At 44.6% G+C, this 8,959-nt stretch overlaps 1 protein-coding gene across 1 annotated transcript in view; it reads left to right on the top strand.

Annotated features, from left to right (window-relative positions):
• The first annotated feature begins 5,344 nt into the window (after window positions 1–5,344).
• NFAM1 (NFAT activating protein with ITAM motif 1) overlaps window positions 5,345–8,959 on the top strand; it is a 53,814-nt gene continuing 50,199 nt past the window's right edge. The window contains exon 1 of the mRNA XM_068272027.1: window positions 5,345–5,412. Coding sequence (XP_068128128.1) covers window positions 5,358–5,412 — 55 coding nt within the window. The 5' untranslated portion in view covers window positions 5,345–5,357. The remainder of the gene's footprint in view (window positions 5,413–8,959) is intronic.

Genomic DNA, 8,959 nt, shown 5'->3' with positions numbered 1-8,959 from the left:
GGTGCCCTCAGTAGGTAGCCAGGTATAGGTGCCTCAGTATGGGTAGCCAGGTATAGGTGCCTCAGTATGGGTAGCCAGGTATAGGTGCTTCAGTATAGGTAGCCAGGTATAGGTGCCTCAGTATAGGTAGCCAGGTATGGGTTCCCCCAGTATAGGTAGCCAGGTATAGGTTCCCCCAGTATAGGTAGCCAGGTATAGGTGCCCCCAGTATAGTTTAGCAAGGTATAGGTGCCCTCAGTAGGTAGCCAGGTATAGGTTCCCCCAGTATAGGTAGCCAGGTACAGGTGCTCCAGTATAGTTTAGCAAGGTATAGGTGCCCCCAGTATAGGTTAGCCAGATACAGGTGCCCCAGTGTAGGTAGCCAAATATAGGTTGTTGGGGTTTTTTGGGGGGGGTTTTAACCACAAATTAGGCTTTCTTTGGGTGGTACTTTTTTCCAAGAATTATGTTATGATATATGCATTTTAAATGGAGTAATAAGAATAGAATTTCTTTTTAGAAAATCATTATATTTTGGCGTTCAGCCATTATAGTTTTAAAATAAAATGTGCTACTTTAGATTAAATATTATTTGCCCATTTGTCCCGGTTAATATTTTATTTGGAAATAAAGGTGTATTTTTCCATGTTGGGCTCGATTCACAAAGCGGTGCTAACCTAGTTAGAGACTTTAGGCGTGATAACCATTGCACCACGCTGGTGAAAAGGCAGTTTAGGCGTGATAAGTTTAGGCATGATAAGTTTAGGTGTGATAAGTTTAGGCATGCTAAGTTTAGATAAGTGTAGATAGCGTGCAAAGTCCAGCACGCAAAGCAGCGCCATTAAACTCTATGCAAAGTGCACCAGACTTTGCTAACGCAAAACTCTTGATCAGCTGTGCACTACGGTGCTAACGCAGTTGGTGCTTAAACTTATCATGCCTAAACTTATCACACCTAGGGCCTGATTCACAAAGCGGTGCTAACAGTTAGCACGCTGGTGAAAAGCCCTTTATCATGCCTAAACTCAGTTTAGGCATGATGGGCTCGATTCACAAAGCGGTGATAACCCAGTTAAAGACTTTGGGCTCGATTCACCAAGCGGTGCAAAGTGTTAGCACCGTGGTGAAAAGGCCCTCTTCACGCCTAAAGTCACTTTAGGCATGATAAGAAGGGCTTCGCGCGAAGTTTCCGCGCGTAAAGTTTTGCGCGCGCTCCCGCGTGCGTGCGCGCGAAGCGCCCCGCACTTCGCGCGATGCGCCCATTAAACCCTATGGGACTTTGCGCGCGCGCCTGTGCGGGTGCGCGCGCAAAACTTTGCGCGCGATAACTTCGCGCGAAGTGCAGGCAAAAACGGTGCTAACTCAGTGGTGAAGAGGTCATCACGCCTAAAGTCCTTTAGGCGTGATAACTGGGTTAGCACCGCTTGGTGAATCGAGCCCCTTAGGCGTGATAACCATTTTTATCATGCCTAAACTCAGTTTAGGCATGATAAGTTTAGGCATGATAAGTTTAGATAAGTTTAGATCGCACGCAAAGTCCCGCACGCAAAGTAGCGCCATTAAACTCTATGCAAAGTGCACCAGACTTTGCTAGCGCAAAACTTTTGATCAGCTGTGCACTGCGGTGCTAGCCCAGTTGGTACTTAAACTTATCACACCTAAAAACTTATCACACCTAAACTTATCACACCTAAACTTATCATGCCTAAACAGAGTTTAGGCGTGATAAAGGGCTTTTCACCACGGTGCTAACTGTTAGCACCGCTTTGTGAATCAGGCCCGATAAGTTTAGGGGCTTGATTCACAAAGCGGTGCTAACCCAGTTAGAGACTTTAGGCATGATAACCATTGCACCACTCTGGTGAAAAGCCAGTTTAGGTGTGATAAGTTTAGGCATGATAAGTTTAGGTGTGATAAGTTTAGGCATGCTAAGTTTAGATAAGTTTAGATCGCTTGCAAAGTCCCGCACGCAAAGCAGCGCCATTAAACTTTATACGAAGTGCACCAGTCTTTGCTAGCGTAAAACTTTTGATCAGCTGTGCACTGCGGTGCTAACGCAGTTGGTGCTTAAACTTATCATGCCTAAACTTATCACACCTAAACTTATCATGCCTAAACTTATCACACCTAAACTTATCACACCTAAACTTATCATGCCTAATGGGCTTTGGATCCCAGAATCCTCTGCAGAGGTCACATGATGTCAAATGCCCCATGAGGTCATGGTTTCACCCATCTGTTCTCGCTTTGCAGAATGTCTGCTGATAACACTGTGAAGTCACAGACAACGAGAAACCACTAGAAGACCTAAAAAAACCCCTCTGCTCTAGAGTAGAACCAGATTACCAAGGCAAATAGGCGGGAGCCTAGGGCTGGCTGCATACAGGGGTCAGGCTGACAGCTCCTCTGACTGCTCCAAACTTCACCTCACCAAAAACAAAAAAGGCAGATAGGAAGCAGGTGGAGCTTTTGGCTGACACAAGTTTCCTGGAGATAGCAACCAGGGACCTGAACACACGTTAAGCCCTAGGCAGCTGCCTCTCTGCCTTGTGGGTTTTCCAGCTCTGGGTGGCTCAGGGTAGTCGGCGGATATAGAGGTGGCACTGCTTGCTATGAGGGGAGGGGGATAGAATTGGTGGTGGAATACATGGCCATGCTTGTTATAGGAGCATGCTGGGGTCACTTGAGGGGGAGGGGGTGCATCAAGGTTTCACTGGTAGCCACACCCCTAAGGGGGCTTTTACTATGGACCTGAACTCAGAACTTCCTCTCTGCTCTAAAAGATAAGCAACAGCATAATAACCTTTAAAGAAAAACATTTCTTTGTTACAGCTGATACACATTCTGCAATAAATCTGCAGTGTGTCTACTTCCTGCTTTAATGAAAGCAGACAAAGGGCTCGATTCACAAAGCGGTGCTAACCCAGTTAGCATGCCTAAAAGACTTTAGGCGTGATAACCATTGCACCATGCTGGTGAAAAGCCAGTTTAGGCGTGATAAGTTTAGGTGTGATAAGTTTAGGTGTGATAAGTTTAGGCATGCTAAGTTTAGATAAGTTTAGATCGCTTGCAAAGTCCCGCACGCAAAGCAGCGCCATTAAACTTTATACAAAGTGCACCAGTCTTTGCTAGCGTAAAACTTTTGATCAGCTGTGCACTGCGGTGCTAACGCAGTTGGCGCTTAAACTTAGCATGCCTAAACTTATCACACCTAAACTTATCACGCCTAAACTTATCACACCTAAACTTATCACACCTAAACTTATCATGCCTAAACTGAGTTTAGGCATGATAAAGGGCTTTTCACCAGCGTGCTACCTGTTAGCACCGCTTTGAGAATCAGGCCCATAGGGTTAACACCCTGTGTTTACAAATTAGCTGCTCTGCCAAGGCAGCCAGCTGACATAGCTGAGAGATGAAATTACAGTTGTAATTAGTCACAGATGAGGGGAAATTAGACAGGCTAAACTCTCTAAATACATACAGGGTCATTCTCTTTGTTTTTCTTCTGTCCTGTGCAAGAGTTCAGGTCCACTTTCCTAAAGCCCTTCTACAAGAACCCTACTTTTAAAGAGAACCTAAACTGAGAAGGATGTGGAATTTTCCTTTTAACCACTTCACCACTGAGGGGTTTTACCCCCTGACCACCAGAGCAATTTTCACCTTTCAGCGCTCCTTCCATTCATTCGTCTATAACTTTATCATTACTTATCACAATGAAATTAACTATATCTTGTTTTTTTCGCCACCAATTAGGCTTTCTTTAGGTGGGACATTATGGCAAGAATTATTTTATTCTAAATGTGTTTTAATTGGAAAAAAAAGGGAAAAATTTGAAATAAGTCATTATTTTTCAGTTTTCGGCCATTATAGTTTTTAAATAATGCATGCTAACGTAATTAAAATCCTTGTAATTTATTTGCCCATTTGTCCCAGTTATTACACCGTTTAAATAATGTCCATATCACAATGTTTGGCGTCAACATTTTATTTGGAAATAAAGGTGCATGTTTTTCAGTTTTGCGTCCATTCCTATTGACAATGACAAGCCCATAATTTATAAAGTAACAGTGTTATACTCTCTTGACATAAATTTTTAAAAAGTTCAGTCCCTAAGGTAATTATTTATGTAATTTTTTTATTGTAATTTTTTTGTTTTTTATTTTTTACACACAAAAAATGGTAACAATTGGGTAGTGTGGGAGGTAATGAGTTAATTTAAAAAGTAAAAATATGTATTTGTATTTAAAAAATGCTTTTGACTGTAGTTTTACTATTTGGCCACAAGATGGCCACAGTAATTTTTTGTGAATGGTCCTGTAAGCGTAGTAAGTACTCTTACAGGAAGTATATTGAGTATGGGAAACGTTTTTTTTTACACAATGATCGCAAAGCTTCTCATGGTAGCAGACGAACTTTGCTGCGGGGACTGTTTGTTCCTCCCGTTCAATGATCTCCGGGCGAGCAGACGGCGGCATGCACGAGCGCGGGAGCGTACGCACAAGCGGGCAGGAGTGCGGCAAGCGGCGGTAGTGGCGGGGATGCGTATATCTATGCCCCGGGCGGGCAAATTAAGTTAAAAGGGGCGTAGATATACTGTACCCGAGCGGCGAAGTGGTTAAAATAATACCAGTTGCCTGACTCTCCTGCTGATCCTGTGTCTCTCATACTTTTAGCCACAGCCCCTCAACAAGCATGCAGATCAGGTGCTCTGACTGAAGTCAGACTGGATTAGCTGCATGCTTGTTTCAGGTGTGTGATTCAGCCACTACTGCAGCCAAAGAGATCAGCAGGACTGACAAACAAATGGTATTGTTAAAAAGGAAACATCCACATCCCTCTCAGTTTAGGTTCCCTTTAAGCTAATCCTTTATAACAGTCTCTCCTGTCCCTTTAAGACCTCTCATATACATCAGTATATCCAGTCCATGCCTTGCACTGATGATGCTGAATCAGGCGTCTGTGAGTTGGATTATATACTGTATATGGCTTTCTACAGGTGCCCTAGAGAGCCAGACACATGGCGCAGTGATGCATTGTGCGACTGACGTTTTGCTCATGTGATGCTGAATACTGGCAAATGCCTTCTGTGTTATTTTATATTATTACACCGGAGTTTGTACATGCAAGTGTGAATTTCTGAAGCGGTCACTGAACTAGACCCTGCGGCACAGGAGCTTGCACTCTAATGCCAACACCGGCGTGTTTTCTACAAGTATTAGCTCTGGCTGTGCTGTTATAAACGCCGTCGCCTGTGATAGAGCAACTTTATTGCCTCATCCTATAAATACCCATTTCCTGAAAATGACTAAAAACTGAGAAATGGAGAAGTGAGAAGGGGAAGGAACTATGGTGTGAAAGAGAGAGCACACTCCGCCATGGACTGTCCACTGATCACTGCTGTCCTCGTACTGTCCGCGGGGCTGAGCCAAGGTACCCCGGGGCAGCTGGGGGGATGGGGTGTCTCTATATGGGGGGGATCAGTCAGGTTACTGAGTAAACTAGCTGCAGTGTGTGCTGATGTCTGCTGCCTGATACTCTGTGCCTGTACTGATAGTAAACTAGCTGCAGCATGTGCTGATCTCTACTATCTCCAGTATGTACAGTATAAGCTGTTACTCTGTGCCTGCACTGATAGTAATCTAGCTGCAGCGTGTGCTGATCTCTGCTGCCTCCCGTATGTACTGTATAAGCTGTTACTCTGTGCCTGTACTGATAGTAAACTAGCTGCAGCGTGTGCCGATCTCTGCTGCCTCCCGTATGTACAGTATAAGCTGTTACTCTGTGCCTGCACTGATATTAAACTAGCTGCAGTGTGTGCTAATCTCTGCTACCCCAGTATGTAAAGTATAAGCTGTTACTCTGTTCCTGTACTGATAGTAAACTAGATGCAGCGTGTGCCGATCTCTGCTACCTCCAGTATGTACAGTATAAGCTGTTACTTCCTGCCTGTACTGATAGTAAACTAGCTGCAGTGTGTGCTAATCTCTGCTACCTCCAGTATGTACAGTATAAGCTGTTACTCTGTGCCTGCACTGATATTAAACTAGCTGCAGTGTGTGCTAATCTCTGCTACCCCAGTATGTACAGTATAAGCTGTTACTCTGTTCCTGTACTGATAGTAACCTAGCTGCAGTGTGTGCTGATCTCTGCTACCCCCAGTATGTACAGTATAAGCTGTTACTCTGTGCCTGTACTGATAGTAAACTAGCTGCAGCATGTACTGATCTCTGCTACCTCCAGTATGTACAGAATAAGCTGTTACTCTGTGCCTGTACTGATAGTAAACTAGCTGCAGCGTGTGCTAATCTTTGCTGCCTCTAGTATGTACAGTATAAGCTGTTACTCTGTGCCTGTACTGATAGTAAACTAGCTGCAGCGTGTACTGATCTCTGCTACCTCCAGTATGTACAGTATAAGCTGTTACTCTGTGCCTGTACTGATAGTAAACTAGCTGCAGCGTGTGCTAATCTTTGCTGCCTCTAGTATGTACAGTATAAGCTGTTACTCTGTGCCTGTACTGATAGTAAACTAGCTGCAGTATGTGCTGATCTCTGCTGCCTCCAGTATGTACAGTATAAGCTGTTACTCTGTGTCTGTACTGACAGTAAACTAGCCGCAGTGTATGCTGATCTCTGCTACCTCCAGTATGTACAGTATAAGCTGTTACTCTGTGTCTGTACTGACAGTAAACTAGCCGCAGTGTATGCTGATCTCTGCTACCTCCAGTATGTACAGTATAAGCTGTTACTCTGTACCTGTACTGATAGTAAACTAGCTGCAGTGTGTGCTGATCTCTGCTACTCCCAGTACCTACAATATAAGCTGTTTCTCTCTGCCTGTACTGATAGCAAACTAGCTGCAGCGTGTGCTGATCCCTGCTACCTCCAGTATGTACAGTATAAGCTGTTACTCTGTGCCTGTACTGATAGTAAACCGGCTGCAGTGTGTGCTGATCTCTGCTACCTCCAATATGTACAGTATAGGCTGTCATGCTGTTCCTGTACTGATAGTAATCTAGCAGCAGTGTGTGCTGATCTCTGCTGCCTCCAGTATGTATAGTAGAAGCTGTTACTCTGTGCCTGTACTGATAGTAAACTAGCTGCAGCATGTGCTGATCTCTGCTATCTCCAGTATGTACAGTATAAGCTGTTACTTTGTGCCTGTACTGATAGTAAACTAGCTGCAGTGTGTGCTGATCTCTGCTACCTCCAGCGTGTACAGTATAAGCTGTTACTTTGTGCCTGTACTGATAGTAAACTAGCTGCAGTATGTGCTGAATGCTGCTACCGCCAGTATGTACAGTATAAGCTGTTACTCTGTGCCTGTACTGATATTAAACTAGCTGCAGTGTGTGCTAATCTTTGCAACCTCTAGTATGTACAGTATAAGCTGTTACTCTGTGCCTGTACAGATAGGAAACTAGCTGCAGTGTGTGCTGATCTCTGCTGCCTCCAGTATGTAGTGTATAAGCTGTTACTCTGTGCCTGTACTGATAGTAAACTAGCTGTAATGTGTGCTGATCTCTGCTACCTCCAGTATGTACATTATACGATGTTACTATGTGCCTGTACTGATAGTAAACTAGAAGCAGTGTGTGCTGATCTCTGCTGCCTCCAGTATGTACAGTATAAGCTGTTACTCTGTGCCTGTACTGATAGTAAACTATGCGCAGTGTGTCTGCTGATCTCTGCTACCTCCAGTATGTAGAGTATAAGCTGTTACTCTGCGCCTTTACTGATAGTAAATTAGCTGCAGTGTGTGCTGATCTCTGCTGCCTCCACTATGTGCAGTATAAGCTGTTCCTCTGTGCCTATACTGAAAGCAAACTAGCTGCAGTGTGTGCTGATCTCTGCTACCTCCAGTACGTACAGTATAAGCTGTTACTCTGTGCCTGTACTGAAAGTAAACTAGCTGCAGTGTGTGCTGATCTCTGCTACTACCAGTGTGTACAGTATAAGCTGTTACTCTGTGCCTGTACTGATAGTAATCTAGCTGCAGTGTGTGCTGATCTCTGCTGCCTCCAGTATGTACAGTGAAAGCTGTTACTCTGCACCCTTACTAATAGTAAATTAGCTGCAGTGTGTGCTGATCTCTGCTGCCTCCTCTATGCGCAGTGTAAGCTGTTACTCTGCGTCTGTACTGATAGTAAATTAGCTGCAGGGTGTGCTGATCTCTGCTACCTCCAGTATGTACAGTATAAGCTGTTACTTTGTGCCTGTACTGACAGTAAACTAGCTGCAGTGTGTGCTGATCTCTGCTGCCTCCAGTATGTTCAGTATAAGCTGTTACTCTGTGCCTGTACTGATAGTAAGCTAGCTGCAGTGTGTGCTGATCTCTGCTGCCTCCAGTATGTACAGTATAAGCTGTTACTCTGTGCCTGTACTGATAGTAATCTAGCTGCAGCGTGTGCTGATCTCTGCTGCCTCCCGTATGTACTGTATAAGCTGTTACTCTGTGCCTGTACTGGTAGTAAACTAGCTGCAGTGTGTGCTGATCTCTGCTGCCTCCAGTATGTACAGTATAAGCTGTTACTCTGTGCCTGTACTGATAGTAATCTAGCTGCAGCGTGTGCTGATCTCTGCTGCCTCCCGTATGTACTGTATAAGCTGTTACTCTGTGCCTGTACTGATAGTAAGCTAGCTGCAGTGTGTGCTGATCTCTGCTGCCTCCAGTATGTACAGTATAAGCTGTTACTCTGTGCCGGTACTGATAGTAATCTAGCTGCAGCGTGTGCTGATCTCTGCTGCCTCCCGTATGTACTGTATAAGCTGTTACTCTGTGCCTGTACTGATAGTAATCTAGCTGCAGTGTGTGCTGATCTCTGCTGCCTCCAGTATGTACAGTATAAGCTGTTACTCTGTGCCTGTACTGATAGTAATCTAGCTGCAGCGTGTGCTGATCTCTGCTGCCTCCCGTATGTACAGTATAAGCTGTTACTCTGTGCCTGTACTGATAGTAATCTAGCTGCAGTGTGTGC

Source organism: Hyperolius riggenbachi, chromosome 3 (assembly GCF_040937935.1).
Source record: "Hyperolius riggenbachi isolate aHypRig1 chromosome 3, aHypRig1.pri, whole genome shotgun sequence".
In the NCBI taxonomy this organism is placed as follows: Eukaryota; Metazoa; Chordata; class Amphibia; order Anura; family Hyperoliidae; genus Hyperolius; species Hyperolius riggenbachi.
The sequence above is the reverse complement of the archived record's forward strand: the minus strand, read 5'-3'. Positions and strand labels throughout refer to the sequence as shown.